The sequence below is a fragment of the Phyllostomus hastatus genome, unplaced genomic scaffold (genome assembly GCF_019186645.2).
Source record: "Phyllostomus hastatus isolate PE091 unplaced genomic scaffold, TTU_PhHast_1.1 phas_scaffold_1674, whole genome shotgun sequence".
Taxonomy (NCBI): Eukaryota; Metazoa; Chordata; class Mammalia; order Chiroptera; family Phyllostomidae; genus Phyllostomus; species Phyllostomus hastatus.
In genome coordinates this window covers 143,687-163,506 of record NW_025334011.1, presented here as the reverse complement: position 1 = coordinate 163,506, position 19,820 = coordinate 143,687, and the positions used below count along the sequence as shown (strand labels likewise).

General features: G+C 37.8%; 1 protein-coding gene across 1 annotated transcript in view; it reads left to right on the top strand.

The window, feature by feature from the left end:
• The window catches only part of LOC123831049 (beta-casein-like), an 80,817-nt gene extending 61,817 nt beyond the window's left edge, over nucleotides 1–19,000 (top strand). Inside the window, exon 4 of the mRNA XM_045857697.1 lies at nucleotides 18,764–19,000. Within this exon, the coding sequence (XP_045713653.1) occupies nucleotides 18,764–19,000 (237 nt within the window). The remainder of the gene's footprint in view (nucleotides 1–18,763) is intronic.
• The last annotated feature ends 820 nt before the right edge of the window (nucleotides 19,001–19,820 follow it).

Genomic DNA, 19,820 nt, shown 5'->3' with positions numbered 1-19,820 from the left:
TGCATGTGCTTTAGACAAGGTATACACCTTCACTTAACACTTACCACAAGATTCTTTTAGTGTACACTTAGCCTACTTCATTCCTTTGTTTTGCTGTTAATTGCCTGGCCCCATAGGAATTTGAGGCTGCACTAAACCCAGGGTATTTACTCTCCTATTTGAAAATATGTGTTAATAATCTAGAATGTGTAAAATATTGTACTGGATGATACAGATTATAAAAAAAGACACTTAAAATATAGGCATTGACTTTAGGGAGAATATAGTATAGAAAGGCAGATGGATGAGCACAACATCAGCTGTAATAACAGTAGAAAAGGACTAGCATTCCAAGAGATGTTATCAGTGTATAGGAAGCAGGGAACATATCTCCAGTTAGAATATCAAGGAAACTTGAAAGATGGAGTATAATTAAGAACAGAAACTTGGTAGATAGTTACCTGGGTAGGTAGATAAATATTTATGGAGTTATGCTGAGGAGGTCAATCTTATCTCACTATAAGACTGTCAGTATTAGGCATTGGATTTGTGTAATTTAGGGTTATTTGTACCTAAATGTATATAATATCTATGTATATGCAGATGTATATAGTGTACATGTGTATATTATATTTATATGACATCTTTATGATTTATACAAACATAGAGATTATATTGATATTCATCACTGTCCTTTTGCATATATAAATTCCATCAGAAATTTTATTTTTAAAATCTCCAAGATTTTATATTGTTTTGTACCCTTTCATGCACCCCCCACAAACAACATTAAATTTTTTATTATAATAATAATGACTTTTTAAAATAATTATAAACTTCTAAATACTTTATATATATTATGCCTATTAATCTTTACGAACACCCTGTAAAGTCATTTCTAGTTTACAGATATGGAGTCTGAGCCTAGAGTAGGTTAAAAATTTGTCCATGGCAAGACAGAAACTTTCAGAACCAGGATTTGAACCCAGATATACAGCCTCAGAGTTAGCATTACTATGATAAACAATGAGTGCATTTGCTATAGCAACTTTTTCTTTTAATCAGAGTCATCATAACTACACTGGGCAAAGACATATTTTAGTCATTTGGTTTGTTTATTTCTCTATATCTTCTTTTGAGAAATGAATAGCAGCCCTTCCCCTTCTGAATTCTTAGTAACTGTGCAGAAAAACATACAACAAAGACTGAGGTGTTTTGGAACCTATTCTATCAAGTATTAAATTACTTATTTTAAATAAGAGGAATTGTATCTTAATACAACACAATATGGCCTGTTAAATAAATGGAAATTTTAGGAAGAAAATGTTTTTTTTTATCAGTTGGGTTAACAAAACTGTATCCTTTATAACTATTCTTAAGAATAAGTGTCACCAGCAATCAGGGGTCTAAGCCAATGTGTCATCTTTGATTTGACACTTTTCAGTATTCACTACCTTTGATTAAATGCAAGTTCTATCAAATCTACCCTTTTAGTCATTTGAAATCAACCACTTCTCCATTCCCTTCTCCATCTCTCCCCATTTGTTGGAGTAACCTTCTCATCAGATTTTACTTTTACATAGTGCAGTTTCAATGATGTTTCTAAAGTTTAAATATGAAAATGTCACCCCCCTCCTAAACAGATAAACCTTACATCATCCCTAAGATTTGTTAGGTGTTGCACCTCTAGATTCTAAACCCCTCATGCCTGATCTTATCTCAACATTTATCTTGCTATGTTGATCTTTTATTTGTTTTTTCTTGGACCTAAAATTTCTGATAGGGAGAAACTGTACCTGCCTAACATAATTAGCAGTAAATAATTGTTGAATAAATACATAAATAAAAGGTAAAAGTTGAAAACTGACATTTAAAACATTATGTTAAAATTTTAAAAGAGATAAGAAAGTACATGTGTTATCTCACTCAGTTTTTAAAATTCCATTTATCACATGCTCTAAATATGACTCCAAGGAATGAAATTTGTTTCCTTTGTAATACATTATAATTCTCATTGTATCACAGTTGGAAAAGGGTAAACAAGTTCTAAAGAAAAGTATGAAGTAATACCTAATAAAAGAGAGTATCTTAACTGATTAGAATCTAATTGTAACTTGAGATTCATTTTTTTAAAAATTGACCTCGAAATCCACAAACTGTTTTTTATTCCTTGATTTCCTTACATCACACTAAGTGCTCAATTTTAAAAAAATAGAACATACTTAAATGAACACCCTATAATTATGTAGTATGTTTAAGTATATAAAAGTATACATATTATTTTATTTCATTTTGATTCAATTAAATACATTTTAATGCTTATAAATTATTTTTGACACTGGTATTTTGAAATACTTTATGTTTAGGTAAGATCCCTCCAATGATGTATTCAAACCTACATTAGTCCTCTCTCAGAGGAGATGTTGAGGAAGCATCCTAGGCATACAAAAGATTGGTCTAGAAGCCCTGTACATATCCTCCTGAGCATGATACTTTGTCATTCAGCTTGTGTATTTTCATCTTCAATAAGGCTATATGACAATTTCTCTACAAATCATCTGTATTGCAGCAAATTCCTACATATTGTGCAGTAGGTCAGAATAATTTTCTTTCAAATAAACATTGTAATGTAGATGCATACAATTTCCACATTACAATATTACTTCCTTCCTGGTATCTATTTAATTATATGTCTATAAAAAGAAAAATTTAAGGGCTTTGGAGATATGACCCAACAATATTATCACTTTCATACTTCTTCCTATTTTGCCATTAACCTTACAGTTAAAGTGACTTACCTCAGTGTGGGATGTAGTCTTATGGCTCCTGATCTCAATATGCCTTATATCAGGCTATTGTATTATGAAATGGAATAAAAAATGTAGGTTTAAATGATATGTAAAGTGTTATAATCAAATTATTCACTATTTTGTATATTTCTTCTGTAAAAGAAAATTCACTTATTCAAAACCTGTGCTGTTTAATATGTGATATGTCCTGTAAAATAGGAAAGAACAAATAATTACTCTAAGAAAATTATCTGTTGACAAGGATGTCTATAGACAGACGGAAAATGAACCTTGGGAAACCACAGATCTGATGGAGGAAGAGTCCTGTGTTTCTGAGCAGGACACATTCTGTTGAAAGCTCCGAGGATTCAAATTCTGAGACAGCTCAGAATAATTTATTGCCTTAAGTATTTATTTAGGAAAGATTGATTCCAGAAGACCAAATTAGTTATAAAGGAGAGTGACAAAGGCAGAAAAATATGTACATTTAATTAATCAGGATTGAATTATCTGTAAGAAAGAGTTTCCAAAGAAGAATATTGAAATTCTAAATATTAAAATTATAAAATTACATTTTCATTAGTCCATGGAATCTCATTTTGGGAGAGTTTCTAAATTATTTGATTCATCTCTAAAGACTTAATATCCAAAATTTATAAGGAACTTATAAAACTCAACAGAGAAAGAATAAACAATCCAACTCAGAAATGGGCAAAGGGTTTGAATAGATGCTTCTACAAAAAGGACATACAGATGGCCAATAGACATATGAAAAGATGCTCAACATCGCTAATCATCAGAGAAATGTAAAATAAGACCACAATGAGATATCACCTCATACCTGTCAGAATGGCCGTCATCAATAAACCAACAAATAAGTGTGGGCGAGGATATGGAGAAAAGGGAACACTTTTGTAATGTTGGTGGAAATGCAGATTGGTACAGCCACTGTGGAAAGCAGTATGGAGTTTCCTTATAAAAAATTAAAAATGAAACTGCCTTATGCCTCGACAGTTCCCCTCCTGGGAATATATCCAAAGAAATCTGAAACACTAATTTGAAAGAATATGTTCATACCTATTTTTACTGCAGCATTACTTACAAGAGCCAATTTGGAAACAATTCAAGGGCCCATCAGTAGATGAATGAATAAAAATGGCATGGTACATTAACACTATGAAATACTACTGTGATGTTAAAAAGAAAAAAGAGGGAAATCTTACTTTTTGGGAGAGTATGCATGGACCTTGAGAGTATTATGATAAGTGAAAAAAGCCAGTTAGAGAAAGACATGTACTATATGATTTCATGTCTTATATTACATGTGGGATGTAATGAAAAAAATTAACTAACAAAGTGGAGGCAGACTAATGGATACAGAAAACAAACTATACTTATCAGAGGGGAGAGGGTTGGGGCTAGGTGAGAAGTATGATGGAATTAAACAAAGTAAACAAAAAAACCAACAAAGACTCATAAACACAGACAACATTATGGTGATTCCCAGAGTGAAGAGAGTGGGAGGGTGGGAGAAAGTAAAGGGGCAAAAAATGGTGGTGGAAGGAGAAGGAGGATTAGCTAGGGTTGGTAAACACATGACATAACATACAGTTGATGCATTGTAATATTGTATGCCTGAAACCTATATAATTTTATTGACCAATATTACCCCAAAAGTCAATAAAAATAAAATAAATAATGCATTATTTAATTAATCTCCTGTAAATATGAGAATTTACCTAAAGAAAGGGTGTTATCTTTCATTACTTTTAAGTTTCTTTCCTTTTCTCTGTCTAGTGTCTATGGAATTCTCTGAAGAAAGATTAATTAATTCAGAAAAAATCCTCTTCTGTTTTGTGCTGGATTTTCAGGTCTATCTTTATCTTGATGACATACTTTCATCTGTGTAAGAGGACAACTGTTTGTTCCATACCTTTTCTAGAATACAAAAGAATTATATTTATACATTGAAATTTAGCATTTTTAAAGAATTTTCTGTGACCATAAATGCTTTTTGAAGCATTAAAATATAACTATAATTGGAGTTATTTTTATATAATTGATAAAACAATGATAAGGATGGTAAGTTTTATGGTGCCTTGGTTAAAGAAGGTTTTGCTAACACCTATAGCTTGAGTTAATCCTTTGTTTAGCACTCCAAAGTTTGGGGGCTTTTTTCCATTTTAGGGAAATGTACCATGGTTAGATTTAGATTGAGTGGAGTGTGCCTTCACTTTCCTTTAAGCGATGAGATGGTTAATGTGGAAGAGTTGATGAGAAAAGAGGACCCGTGTGGTACCTCTACCACCTGTTCTGAGTGCAAAAGTTTAGACAAGAGTAAAGAATGTTGTTCAATGCATTATAATTTCATGTTAAATTTTCTTTATTGTCAGCCTCTTAAATTAATGTACTCAACTATTTTAAATGAAATCAGGATTTTACCCCGAGGTACTTGTTTCCCCTGAAACTCACATAAGGGAGTATAGTTAATTTTTTCATATGTAGTCCAGAAATACATCTTCCCTCATATTCTAAATTTTTTACAAGCTTTGAATTCTCCATTCAGTGTAAAATGTCTGACCCTCTGAAACTTACCCCATTTGAAATGGGAAAGTCTACCCCTTACCCACAGATGGCATCTGTGGGTGTGGGTCCTGTGCATCTCTGAGTGGGAGCTGGGCCCACCCCATGCAGAACGGTCTACTACAGAAAATTTGGTTCCTCTGTTACACTAGCTACATTTCAAGTGCTAAAAGCCATGTGTAACTCATGGCTGCTGAATTGAATGGCACAGAATAGACCATTTTCATCATTGTTAAATGTTTTATTAGACATCCCTGGCCTGAGTTATCTATTCCAACACTGTGCTAATGAACCCTACAGAAGAAAACCCCAAAATCATGCACTTCGATGCCATGGTATATCTCTGTGCTCCAAATAAAGCTGGAAAAGTTGGTGTTCATGGTGCCTGTCACCTCCAGATCCAATAAGCAGAGATAGGGATTGACTATGTGTGCTTAATTCAGATGACCTGTAATCTGAGAAGACAATGTGTTATGTACCCTAAAAGACTGTTTCATATTTCCTTTCAAGCCAGGCTTTTTTTTTTTTTCAAAGATTTTATTTGTTTATTTTTAGAAAGGGAAGGGAGGGAGATAGAGAGAGAGAGAGACATCAATGTGCGGTTGCTGGGGGTTCTGGCCTGCAACCCAGGAATGTACCCTGGCTGGGAATCGAACCTGGGACACTTTGGTTCCCAGCCCGCGCTCAATCCACTGAGCTACGCCAGCCAGGGCTCAAGCCAGGCTTTTAATATGGAGGGTAAAAATGTAGACAAGGGATTTGGAATTCAGGGTGAAAAGAGTGTAGGTAAGGGATTTGGAATTCAAGAAAGAGGTTAGTCAGATAAAAGCTGCACATCATGCTACTATGAATAGCCAAGTGCTGGAAGCAACCTAAATGCCCATCAGTAAATGAATGGATCAAAAAATTGTGGTTCCTTTACACAATGGAATTCTATGCAGCAAAAAGAAAGAAAGAGATCTTACCCTTTGTGACAACATGGATGGAACTAGAAAGCATTATGCTAAGTGAAATAAGCCAGGTGGTAAAAGACAAATACCATATGATCTCACCTTTAACAGGAACCTAATAAAAAAAACAAACAAGCAAGCAAAATATAACCAAAAACACTGAAATAGAGAACAGACTGACAGTGACCAGAGTGGAGTGGGGCGATTGTAGGAGAAAAGTGTGAAGGGTGTGCAAGAACAATTATAAAGGACACATGGGCAATAACAAAGGGGTTGGAAACAGGTGAGGGAGGTGGGAAAGGCTGGGGTGGTGGGAAGGGTGGGGGGGGAAAGCAGAAAACTGTACTTGAAGAACAATAAAAAAAGTTTTAGCCCTGGCTGGCATAGCTCAGTGGATTGAGCACGGGCTGGGAACCAAAGTGTCCCAGGTTCGATTCCCAGCCAGGGTACATCCCTGGGTTGCAGGCCATAACCCCCAGCAACCGCACATTGAAGTTTCTCTGTCTCTCTCTCTCTCTCTATCTCCCTCCCTTCCCTCTCTAAAAATAAATAAATAAAATATTTAAAAAAAAAGTTTAAAAAAAAGCTGCACAGCCTGCCAATTTCCCTAGCATCCTTTCATCCATTGACTGGTAGTTCTTTATCTCTGTCATGTGTTCTGTGTCTTGGTCAGTGAGATGTCTCTCCCTGGAACAAATGGCTCAGATACCATCTCAATTGCTTGCCCTTTTCCTGTAGCAAAAGGGTGAAATTGTTTGTGGTCCCTTGCAGTCAGGGTGGATCATATCATCAATTCCTGAAACAATAGCTTTTTATATTCATTAACTACTAAGCTATTAGCTATTATTCAAAATGAAAAGTTTCTGCCCTGGCCATGTAGCTCAGTGGATGCGGGCCTGTGAACCAAAGGGTCACTGGTTCGATTCCCCATCAGGGCACATGACTGGGTTGAGGGCTAGGTTCCTGTTGGGGGGGTACATGGGAGGCAACCACACATTGATGTTTCTTTCCCTTTCGTTTTGTCTCCCTTACCCTCTCTCTAAAAATAAGTAAATAAAATCTTTAAAGAATAAAAATTAATAAAGCTAAAACTTTCCTATCCTTGAGTTTCCTCATCACGAAATTATCTGGACTGTGAATGCTTCTCACAGAAATGAATATATTTCCTATTTTCGACTCTGCTATTTCAAATGCACTTTACTCAACATAAACCTAACTGCATCAAATCTGCATTCATTTTTCCTGACAAAAAACCTGCTGAGAAGAGCAAGGTTAATAAAATGGCATTCATCCAGTCAAGATAGCACAAAGTATATAAAACAAAATGGAGTCACTCATGTCAGCCAAGATTGCTGTCAGTCAGCCATGACACTTTGATTCAAGAAGAAAACTACCTAAGTCAGAGCAGACACACCCGGTGAGGAGACAGACCTAAGATATCTGCACATGTGATCAGGATAGCTGTGCCTGCAGAGTGGGACCACACATAGATAGGCTCTGGGGGAGATTCCACACTTGCCATCAGGGATATCAAGCAGAACAGCCATGTACCACCTATAGGCTCCCGGGAAATTTCCACACTTGGCATCAGGGTGCCAAGACATTTATCGAAAAGACCTAGAAGAGTGGAGTACACCAGTTTCAAAGTATAACTGAGGCAGGTTCCAGACCACTGCTGAGAGAGCTGAGCTCCACACACCAGAGCACTGCTCTGTGCCACACTGATCTCCCTTGGCATCGGCCACCAGAGGCTCTGCCCTGCTGGACTGAAGACTTCGCCTGCCCCACTGCCCACCTGGCTCCAGAGATTCTTCCTAGCAAGGTGCTGACAAGTCCCTTGCACATCGGTCTGCCTCCCAGGCTTACAGACTGAGACTCTGGGACTTGGTTTGTTATCACCCATTGATTGTTCTGTGTGTATGTGTTATAATTCTCTTAAACTGTTAGAGTGTGAGTAAAATATTAATGTATGTTGACATTCTATGTTGATTGAACCTGCATTCAGTAAAAGCTCAGTGAATAGCATAGTTACTGTGTGTGACTCTTATCAGTTCCTTGGTGCCAGGTTGCTCAGCAGGCAGCTAGGCCAGCAGTTGCCTGGCTGACTTACAGGAAAGATTATATCACTCACACACACTTGTGACACCTGCAAATCCATTCCTCTACAATTTCCATTGCTCTATCTCTCCCCTTTCAGTAGAACAAGTGTCCGTCTTCCTATACGTACACAACCATGACAAAGTTTAATTTAAAAATTAGGCACACTATGATATGAAGAAGATATCAACAATAACTAAAAATAAAATAGAACAGTTATAACAACATGCTGTAATTAAAGTTAAGTGAGGGTGCCCTCCCTCCTTCTCTCTCTCCCACTCTTTTCTCAAAATATCTTATTGCGCTGTACTCCCTTTTTCATTTAATAGAAGCACTTTATGGCTTCTTTTTGGCACATCTGAAATACCAGCATCACTACTCTTCTGCTTGGGTGCCATTAAGTAAAATGAAAGTTACTTGAACACAAGCACTGCAATGATGAACATTGTATTTTATCAGCACTGTATTTTAATTGTCTATGTACCTTTGTGTCATCCCTCTCTCAATTGTGAATTCTTTGAGAGCAAGAAAGACATCACTGTATCATCAACAACCTGTAGCACTTGAAATAAACTTGGCCATAAATTGATAGTTTTTATTGAATTTTTTATTCATCCCTACCCTTATAGCCTTGACATAGAACAAATAAGGACATGAAGTACACAACAAATTTGTGCATTTTGATGTCCAGCACATAAATGTATTAATGAATTCAATGTCCAAGACCTGACAAATTAATATTAGAAATGTCTAGACAAATGAAATTGGTAATGCTTGTTTTTTAGCAAAGATAAAAGAATTCATATCATAAATCTATACATTTAATCGTAGAATTTATAACAAGTATTTTTTAAAGATTTTAAATAACAGGTCATCTTTCAGGAAAAATTTAAAACTCTGTTAAAGGTTATTTCAATACATATACATAGTGTCCACCTGCCTAATTAAACAAAGATGATTTATTGCAGAACCTATTTAGTTTGCTCTACTTTTGCATTTTTTTTCATCTGAGTATATTATATTGCTCTTTGATGCCACCTAAAGACCAACGGTGGTACTTGATTTCTCAAAAAAAAAAAAGGAGCAAAATTAAAATAGATCTACTGTTCCTTTTCAAATCAGGGTAATTCTCCCTAGGTTGTGCATGTGTATATATGTGTGTGAGAGAAACAGAGGGGTGGGGGGAAGAAGTCACGCTTTGTAGTTTCTCTTAGTCCATTTATTTAATATTGCATGTCCTCCACAACTCTTTTCTGGACAGAAAATTCAACCATTTTCATTTGAAATGGTCAGAAAACACCTAACCTAGAAAATAAAACTTCTGACTTCTTCAAGACTTTGAGTATGTCTCACAAGGGTGTTTAAAGTTAAAATCCATCTTAAACTTTGGATTTCTGCTTAACTTTCCATGTTTCTTCTCTGTTGCTCTTTAAAAAATTCCTTAGGTTTTACCTCCTCCTACTGGAGTGAAAAAGAATATCACTTTTAACACCATCAAATTAAAAACATCATTTTAAAAAATATTTAACAGACTTTTCCTGTAAAACTATCTACTCTCATATTTGTTTTCTGTATAATATTCCATTGATTATTATATTTCTTTAAAGGCTATACTACTATTTAACTGTTTATTAAATTATTAAATTTATTCATGATTGTAGTAGTATAGTTTCCAATAACAACTAAAGAAATATAATCAAAATTATGTTTTAATTTGTTCTTTGTATTTATTATTGATTAAAGTCATACGTTATCAAGACTGTCCCCATTTCATCTGTAATTTATTGGCAAATAAGTGTGAGTGTATTCATAGATGTCATCACTTTCATTTTATAAATCATTTGTTCTTGTTTCCACTATTTTTATATGTGTGATATTTTCACTTACTCTGTTTTGCCTGCATTGTTTCTATTTTATTATTTATGTAAAATTACAAAAATTGTTTGACTTTGTTTTTCTCCTCTAAGCATTCTTTCATTTTTCTGATCTTATTTGTGATACTGATAGCCTTTCTGGACCCTTGGGAGTGGCCTGAGGGCAGGAACAAGAGGGGCTGCCAGGGGAGATAGAGGTAGGCCATGGGAATAGGAGTGGGGAGCCGCTTGTGCACCCACTGAGCCACACTCCTCAGAGATGGAGGTCAGAAGTTTGAGAGGCATGGTGTGCAGCCAAAGAATACCTTTGTAAACTGTCTCTTCTAAGGACCACAGCAAGATCATTGAATTTCACAGTAGAGTGCCAGGCTGCACTACCAAGGGACTATGAGGCCATGTTGTTGGGTAGTTGAGTACATGCCTTCTGGTCTTCCTCTCCTGGCATGGAGCTGACTGAACATCATAGTAGTCTCCCCCATTGGCCACTATGGTGGCAGGGTTAGGTTCATACACTTAGTGTGCAAAAGGCTAGCAAGATAACTGGACAAGGCAAAATGTCCTTTTTCCCTGCTCCTCCGGTACCAGATTGGGCAGTGGGACCAGGGGAAGGCAAGCACAGTGCCATAGATGTCAAGATGGTGGCAGGGGGAGGTGCTGGACCAGAGAGGCCTGTGAGTCTGGCCTGGGGAAAGGAGGGATTAGTTGGGAGATGGGCCCAACCTGAAGCACACGAAAGTTTGGGAAAGTTTCCCAGTTATGGTCATCTTGGGAAAACACCTGTCCTGTTTCACGCCCAAAACCGATATAGTCCTAGGGGGAAAAAGAAACTCTTGTTCATCACTCACAGCCTGGGACCTGCACTCAGATGGTACACTGGCCTGTCTTCTTCAGGGCCATTGTGGCTTTAGTAGCAGTATAGCCCATGCCTCTAGGAGGGTCTGTCTCTCGCCCCCCTCCCCTGATCTGGTGAAGCATTTGTCAGTGCATTCACATGTTCTGTCATCTGGGAGCATGCAAACCTGTGGCCTTACCAGCCCCATGGCCATGGCCATGGCCATGCCAGGTCTACATGCAGCCTTCAGGAGGGAGCATGAACATGAAGCCAGACAGTAGCTGGGAACAAGCTAGGTTAACTGAATGACCACTCAGCAGTCACCAGCAGGCCCCAAAGATGGTACTTTAAAATACAGTGGGAACACTGGGCCTTACCTTTTGTTCTGGTCTTGCTGAGGACAGCTGGGCTTTGTCTGGGTTTTGCAGAGGAGATGAACTATGAGCTGGGCACTCCCTCATTCTCCCAGATCATGTAGTGTGCAAATAAAACCAATTTTCCTTTTCTCAGCACACGCTTCACAAGTTTGGCTTTTGTGGTGGCAGGCAGACCAATTTCTCTTTTTGGTTTGGTAGCATTTGTGATATTGAATGCTGTGTACTTTGAGTTTAATCTGATATATTTTTCTAGTGGAAGTTGAATTATTATCTCATTGTTTATTTTAATTTTAATTCTTTTTTTAAAGATTTATTTATTTATTTTTTAGAGAGAGGGGAAGGGAAGGAGAAAGAGAGGGAGAGAAACATCAATGTGTTGTTGCCTCTCACGTGGACCCCAGTGGGGACCTGGCCTACAATCCAGGCTTGTATCCTGACTGGGAATTGAACTGGCAACCCTTTGGTTTGCAAGCTGGCACTCAATCCACTGAACTACACCAGCCAGGGCTAATTTTAATTCCTATAACTTTATCATATTTCTGTTTTTACAGAAAAATTATAAAGAGTAGAGTTTCCATATACCACACACCCAATTTTCTCTAGTATTAACATCTTATATTTGCTCCATGCGTTTGTCACAGTGAATGAACGAGTACTGAGGATATTACTAATTAAAGTCCATACTTAATTAATGTAAACATAAGAAATGTTCAAACCTATTGAGAATTTTTATGAGTTTATTTGGGACAAAGTTATGACAATTTCCAGGAAGCAAAATTTTAATGAGTTGAGAAAACACTTTGGAGAATGTTAGTTTTATACCTTAGTTTATACATTACAATCAAAATATGGGTGTAAGTGGGTTACATGAAATCCATTGGTGGTAGATTAGGGAGTGGAAGAAAAGAAAGGAGGGAAACCTCTGGGACTGAATAAAAAGTGAAATGATAGACACATACTTCTTTTGCATGGTGGGTACAGGATAGTTAGCCATTAACAAATAACATGTTAACAATAACAATGAGGGGATTTATGGTCCCTTCTGGGGTGTGGTGGTTGTTGCCAGAGGGGTCTGGAAAAAGGGAAGTTTATGAATGGATCAAAAACTATGGTACATTTACACGATGGAATTCTATGCAGCAGAAAAAAAGAAGGAGCTCCTACCCTTTGCAACAGCGTGGATGGAGCTGGAAAACATTATGCTAAGCGAAACAAGCCAGGCAGGGAAAGACAAATACCATATGATCTCACCTTTAACAGGAACCTAAATAACAAAACAAAGAAACAAGCAAAATGTAACCAAAGACACTGAAATAGAGGACAGGCTGATGATGACCGGAGGGGAGAGAAGTGGGAATTTAAGGGGACAGTGGGAAGGGTTCACAGGAACAAACTTAAAAGACACATGGTCATAGACTAAGGGGAGGGTGGTAATGGGAGGAAAGTGGGGAGGGTGGGAGGGGGGACTGGATTGGGAGTAAAAAGGAGAAAACTGTATATGACCAATGATTAATAAAAAAAAAAAAAAAAAAAAAGGAAAAAGGGAAGTTACTTTGACCTTTCAAAGGAATGCTATTGTAGATTCAAAAAGACAATATACACGCCCAATTAAGATAAGATTGACTTCCAGGGAAGATTCTAGCCTAAGACGTGACTGCTCACCGTGAACTGCTTTTAGTAAAAAGTTTTAATTTCAGACCATCCTATATAGGCCTCCCCTGAGCTTGTTGGGTTTAGTATGAAGCCCCTTTTTGTTCCCATTAGATTTCCTTAATTTTACTTAATGTCCTCTTTCTGTTCCAGAATTCTGTCTACGCTACTCTATTTTGTCCTTGTTGTGCCCTAGGCTACTCTTAGGACTGTGTGTGTGTGTGTAGTTTTGTTTTTCGTGATCTTGATAATTTTGAGCAGTAATTCTTAAATATTTTGTGAAAAGTCTCTCAACTGGGATTTGTCTGATGTTCTCATCATTAGACTGAAATCATGGTTTTGGGGAGGAAGAGTGCAGATGTAAAGTGCCATTTCATTTCAGCATAGTAAGTGTATATTCTATCAACATGATTTATCATTGTTGATGTTTGCCTTGATTTTGACCACTGGCTGAAGTAATGTTTCTCAGTTTTTTCTTCTCTACTGGTCTTCTTACCCTCCTTTTCTACCATACTCTTTGGAAGTGAAGGGAACCAAAAATCTGTCACCCTAAAGCTGCTTTTTGGGATTGATTTTAAATTGTTTATTAAGAAACAACAACTCATAAAGACATTTTGACCCTCCCCTCTCTCTTGCCCAGGAGATTCAGACAGAGAAAATTTCTTCAGGCATGAGAGTTTATGGTGTCCTCAGTCTAATTTGAATTAAGTATGATAAACAAAAGGGCACTGGGTCAGGAGGACTCCAAGTCTCTCAGCCAGATAGACCATGGGTCTCAATGTTTCCGAGTTGCCCAGCAAGAATTTGTCTGTTCCCTTCATCCCCAACTACCTTTAAATTGTGCATTCTCACTTTGGAAACCTAATTCCCCATTTCTACCTGTTTGGGATGAGAAAAACAGTCCCCTTATCTTTTTGGTTCTTTAGATGGCTGAATAATTCAAACATTACACAGCAGATTAACAGGAGAAAATCAAAGGCTTAATACATATGCACAGGGCATTTGCATAAGTATAAAAATTTCAAAGACAGTGAGGCAACATTGGGCATATAAGACAATTTGGACAAAGGAGATAAAAGGGGCAGATGGTATCAGATTTTAAAAGTGAAAATGAGTGACTTACAGGTATTTGAGAAAGAGAGGAATATACATGGCAGGAAAACTCTTCTAGGCAGCTGGGAAACTCACTATTGGAAGGGGTGGGTGAGATTGGGGAGCTAGATTATTCTAGCTCAACAGACTGGGAATCTTCCTAGCGGTGGAATATAAAATTCTTAAGGTGATTAAATTATAACTCTTGCTCTGAAGCAGGATTTTCTATATGAGTTTTTTTTTTTTAAGAAAAAGGGGAAGTACAAAATTATTACTGAGTTTGTTAGGCTTTAATTGATTTTAGTTGGAAATAATCTGCATGCCAGGGTGGCACATTTTAAGGACACTTGCTCCTGAGAACTATAGCCTCTTTCTTCTTTGTTCAAAATGTTTTATATATCCAGTGTTGCCTCATGGCTTTTGGAAATTTTATGCCCATGTGAATTCCCCATGTGCATGTATTAAAACTTACATTTCCTGCTCTGTCTGGTGTGGCTCAGTGGATTGAGTGCTGGCCTGCAAAACAAAGGGTCGCCAATTCCATTCCCTGTCAGGGCACATGCCTCGTTGAGGGCCAGGTCCCCAGTAGGGGGAGAGCAAGAGGCAATCTCACATTGATGTTGCTCTCCCTCTCTTTCTTCCTCCCTTCCCCTCTGTCTAAAAAATAGAAAAATAAAATATTTTTTAAAAACCTTAGATTTTCTCCTTTTAATTTGTCTCTGTTAATTTGATTATTAGCTCAGCCAGAAAAAAACTTAGAAAGTGGAAGGGAAATAGTAATAGTTTTTTATCTCCCACAAAAGTATTGCCAGTGGAAGTGGGCTCTTCCACTGGATTGAAAGAAAAGCACCCCAGGGACCTGTATGGGAGGTGTGGTCTTGTGGTAAGGTTTGTTCAGGTGGAAGGTGGCCCCTGTGTCCCATCTCTGTCCTGCTGTGCAGAAAGTTCAATCATGTTTTCAGCAAGGCAAAAAACAAAGAAAGTGTCCAGAGTTTCTGTGCCATATTAAAGCTCAGTCCTTAGTAGCAGTGTCAGTCCCCATTCTCATGGCTTAGCTTGTGTTCCAGGCTATACCATTATATCCAGGCTCCCAGCTGGGGGCTGTGCTTGGAGTCTGCTAGGGCCACATGGTTGTAGAGAATGAACACACAGGTTCATGGGGTAAGCATGACTTCCAGGGAGGTGGGGAGTGGGCTTTGTTCTCCTGGAATTACATCATCTGTCTTGGGAAAGATCAGGAGCATTTTCAAAGTAATCATTCAACTTCCCAAGCTTTCCCAGTCTTGCACGGGGTCCATCTCCCTAACAACTGTATTATTTCCCCAAGCTAGATTGATAGTCTCTGTGGTCAAGTACCTATCCTCTGTGCCATTTTCACTTGTATTGCACATGTGCTTACCGTGTCCTGCTCCCTGCAACAATCCAGTACTGCAGAGGAGAAGGGAGGGCTGTAGGGAGTTGTTCTGATCCTCTGCAGTGTGTGAGGTTGTAGCTTTCTGGTGAAGCAAACAAATCTATCCTCCCCAGCCCATTAGGCTCAACAATGTCTGATTACCTTTGTTCTCTTTCTTATAATAACTAGTTACTACCTCCAGTTACAGAAGGAAGCTATTATGTGCACCCACACTTAAGGAGAAGGGAGTTATGCTCTGTCTTCTTAAAGACAAAGCACTACACAACTACTTGAAATTTGTTTGCATGGGAGGTTTCTCTCTTCTCCATTTATTTATTCATGCATTCATCCATTCATTCACTCATCATTTATTTAATGATTTCTTTATATTAGTAAGGACTTTAATGAAAAGCTTGGAACAACACCATCAAGCTAAAGTCAACACCTTGAAATTAATTCTATTTCCAAATAACACTAAAATTCTTTTAAAAAATAACACACAAATTATCCGGAATCAGCTTAAAATTTTTTCAATATTCTTTTTTAAAATATATTTTATTGATTATGCTATTAAAGTTGTCCCATTTCCCCCCTTCACGCCCCTCCACCCTGCACACCCTCTCCCACCCACATTACCCACCTTTAGTTCATGCCCATGTGTCATAAGTTCTTTAGCTTCTACATTTCTCATACTATTCTTGCCTTCCCCTTTCTATTTTCTACCTACCATCTATGCTACTTATTCTCTGTACATTTTTCTCCCCTCTCTTCCTCCCACTCTCCTATTGCTAACCCCCCATGTGATCTCTCTTTCTGTGGTTCTGTTCCTGTTTTAGTTGTTTGCTTAGTTTGTTTTTGCTTTAGATGTGGTTGTTAATAATTGTGAGTTTGCTGTCATTTTACTATACATGTTTTTTATCTTCTTTTTCTTAGATAAGTCCCTTTCACATTTCATATAATAAAGGCTTGGTGATGATGAACTCCTTTAACTTGACCTTATCTGAGAAGCATTTTATCTGCTCTTCTATTTTATACGAAAGCTTTGCTGGAAAGAGCAATCTTGGATGTAGGTCCTTGCCTTTCATGACTTGGAATACTTCTTTCCAGCCCCTTCTTGCCTGTAAGGTCTCTTTTGAGAAATCAGCTGACAGTCTGATGGGAACTCCTTTGTAGGTAACTGTCTCCTTATCTCTTGCTGCTTCTAGGATTCTCTACTTCATCTTAATCTTGGGTAATGTAATTATGATGCACCTTGGTGTTCCTCTTTGGGTCCAACTTCTTTGGGACTCTCTGAACTTCCTGGACTTCCTGGAAGTCGATTTCCTTAGCCAGAATGGGGAAGTTCTCCTTTATTATTTATTCAAATAAGTTTTCCACTTTTTGCTCTTCCTCTTCTCCTTCTGGCACCCCTATAATTTGGATGTTGGGACGTTTAAAGATGTCCTGGAGGTTCCTAAGCCTCTCCTCATTTTTTTGAATTCTTGTTTCTTCATTCTTTTCTGTTTGGTTGTTTGTTTCTTCCTTCTGGTCCACTCCATTGATTTGAGTCCCAGTTTCCTTCCCATCATCACTGGTTCCCTGTGCATTTCCATTTATTTCACTTAGCATAGCCTTCATTTTTCATCAAATTTGCAACCAAATTCAACCAATTCTGTTAACATCCGGATCACCAGTGCTTTGAACTGTGCATCTGATAGGTTGGCTATCTCTTAGTTACTTAGTTGTATTTGTTCTGGTGCTTTGATCTGTTCTTTTGTTTGGGTCTTTTTGTCTTGATGCTCCTGTTATGGAGTGAGGGGAGGAGCTTTATATATTCACCAGGGCGGGGCAACCCACGTCACTACATTGTGATGCTGTTTGTGGGGAAGGGGTCCAAGAGGGAACAATGGTGCTTGCTCCACTCTCTGCTTCATTTCAGTCACTTCCCCCACTTTCCCCAAGCAAACTGGGCCCTTCTGGTGCTGATTTCCATGTGGGTGGGCTTGTGTACCTTCTAGGACCCTGTGGGTCTCTCCAAGGAACTGTCCTGTGAGGCTGCGAGTTTCTCCCGGCACCTCAACCCCCACAGGTGTTTTCAATTGGTGTTTCCAGGCCTTATTTCCCTGCACTGGTACCATGGGTTATACAGTCTGTCTCACTCCCCAGTTTCGCCTGGTTTATCTGCGTGTGAATGTGGGACAACCAGCTCTACCAGCTGCCTTGCACACCGTGCCTGTCCATAATTCGTTACCTCGCTGGGTTCACCTGCTGCCACCTTGTGCTGGGGTCCGCCAGCCACCGCTTTTTTTGCCATAACCCCTCTTCACCCGGCCACCCAACTCTGCCCCTCCTACTGCTCTGGATGGATATGTCTATTTTAACTCCTTGGTTGTTGGACTTCCATACAGTCCAATTTTCTGTCAGTACTGGTTGTTTTTTTTTGTTTCTAAATTTTTGTTTTCCTTCTTTTGGTTGTGCAAGAAGGCACAGTGTGGCCTCCATCTTGGCCGGAAGTCTCAATATTCTGAACTATAACTTCTGTAATCAAAAAAGGAAGAATGGAAGGGTGAAAAAGGAAGAAAGAAGGAAAAAGAAAGAACTAGAATATCAGTGGTTTCTGTGACTTGGTAAATATCCAACAAAATGCTCCATCCAAATATTATAGTAACATCTTACTTCTTTCTCTGACAGCTTATTAAAGGGAGTGGATGGGAGGGCAGGATTTTCTTTCCAGTCATGGTGAAAAACTGCTTTATAAGTTTATATGTTGTAAAAGATAGGCTTATGAGGGAAAGTTGTGCATGTAATTAAGAGATAAACCAGGATTAATTTTTTTTGGAATTCTAAGGTGTCCTAGACATAGTTCATTTGCTTCCATCATAATAAGCCATTTCAGATTGTGCAAAAACAGTTTCTAATTGTATTTTCCCATGGTTTCAGCAACACTACAGTAAACAATTTCTATAGGGGGGTGTTCACCTTTTACGTGGACTACTAGGTAACTTAATTGTAGCAGTAAGTTAAGTGAAGAAAACTCCTGTAATATCTATGGTGGAACCAGTTATTAATCTGTACACATGACCATTTTATAATGCTCAAACTCCATAAAATGGATTGAAAATATAGGGAAAGATTTTGAATTATAATTGCATCATTTTCTTTACACAGTCTTATGTCCTAACTTTTAAGGAACGTTGCAAAACATGCCATCAAGGAGTACAACTTCTTGTGGCATCACAGAAGGAGTTTGGCAGCTTCCTGGGCTGCTGCCAACAGGGAGTAGCAATTGCCAAGGTACAGCCCATGGCCAAAGTTACAGAGTACCTACCACCTAACACCCTCGGACCTGGTGCAGCCCCTATTGATGATGCTCCTTGCTATTCTCCCGTGTCTTTAACTTGCTGAAGAAACCAGGTCTGTCTGAATTTAGAAGTCCTGCATTCTAATTTTTTCAGGTGGCTGTCTTGTGATGTTAACTTGTTCTTTTTTCTCATATACTTCTTATGACTGGAATTCTGATCTAAACATTAAGTTAAATTAAAGTTTATTATTATTTTTAAGAACACTCCATAAATAATTATATACAAAGTTGTATCACATCAGAATACCAACATTGCCTGGTTCTATCACATTTAGGAATACTGATTGATCAGTACATTCAGGGTATGCACTGATAGACTTCAGGGTATGATAGACTTCCATTTACATAACGGTGCTGCTACCCTATGAAAAAACCTTGGCCTTGCAGGCTGATTTGTTGAGAAATGCTGGTTTTTCATGTATTGGGTCTTCAGAGACTCTGAAATCCTGTTTATATTGGAAGGACAATATACATGCAAGGGACCAAAGCATTTCTTTCTGAAGTGCTCAGAATAATTTGGTATAAATTAAGATCAAAAGCTGGGGGGAAATATAGATAATAATTTGACTTAAGAGTTAAAAAACAGCAATACCTAAATCATAACCAAATTAATCCTATTATACTATTTATGATCAATGTTATTGTTGGGGTTAAAGAAAATGTTAATACTTTTTCTCCCACCTTTAAGTTCTTCTGGGCTAAGCTAATAAACAATTAAAAGATACAGATTAACAGGAGAACAATAAAGTTTAATACAACCACATGGGTTATTTACATAGGCATGATATTTCATAAAAATTCCAAAGACAATGAGGGAATATTGGGTATATAAGACATTTTGAACAAAGGAGAAAGGGTTAGAGG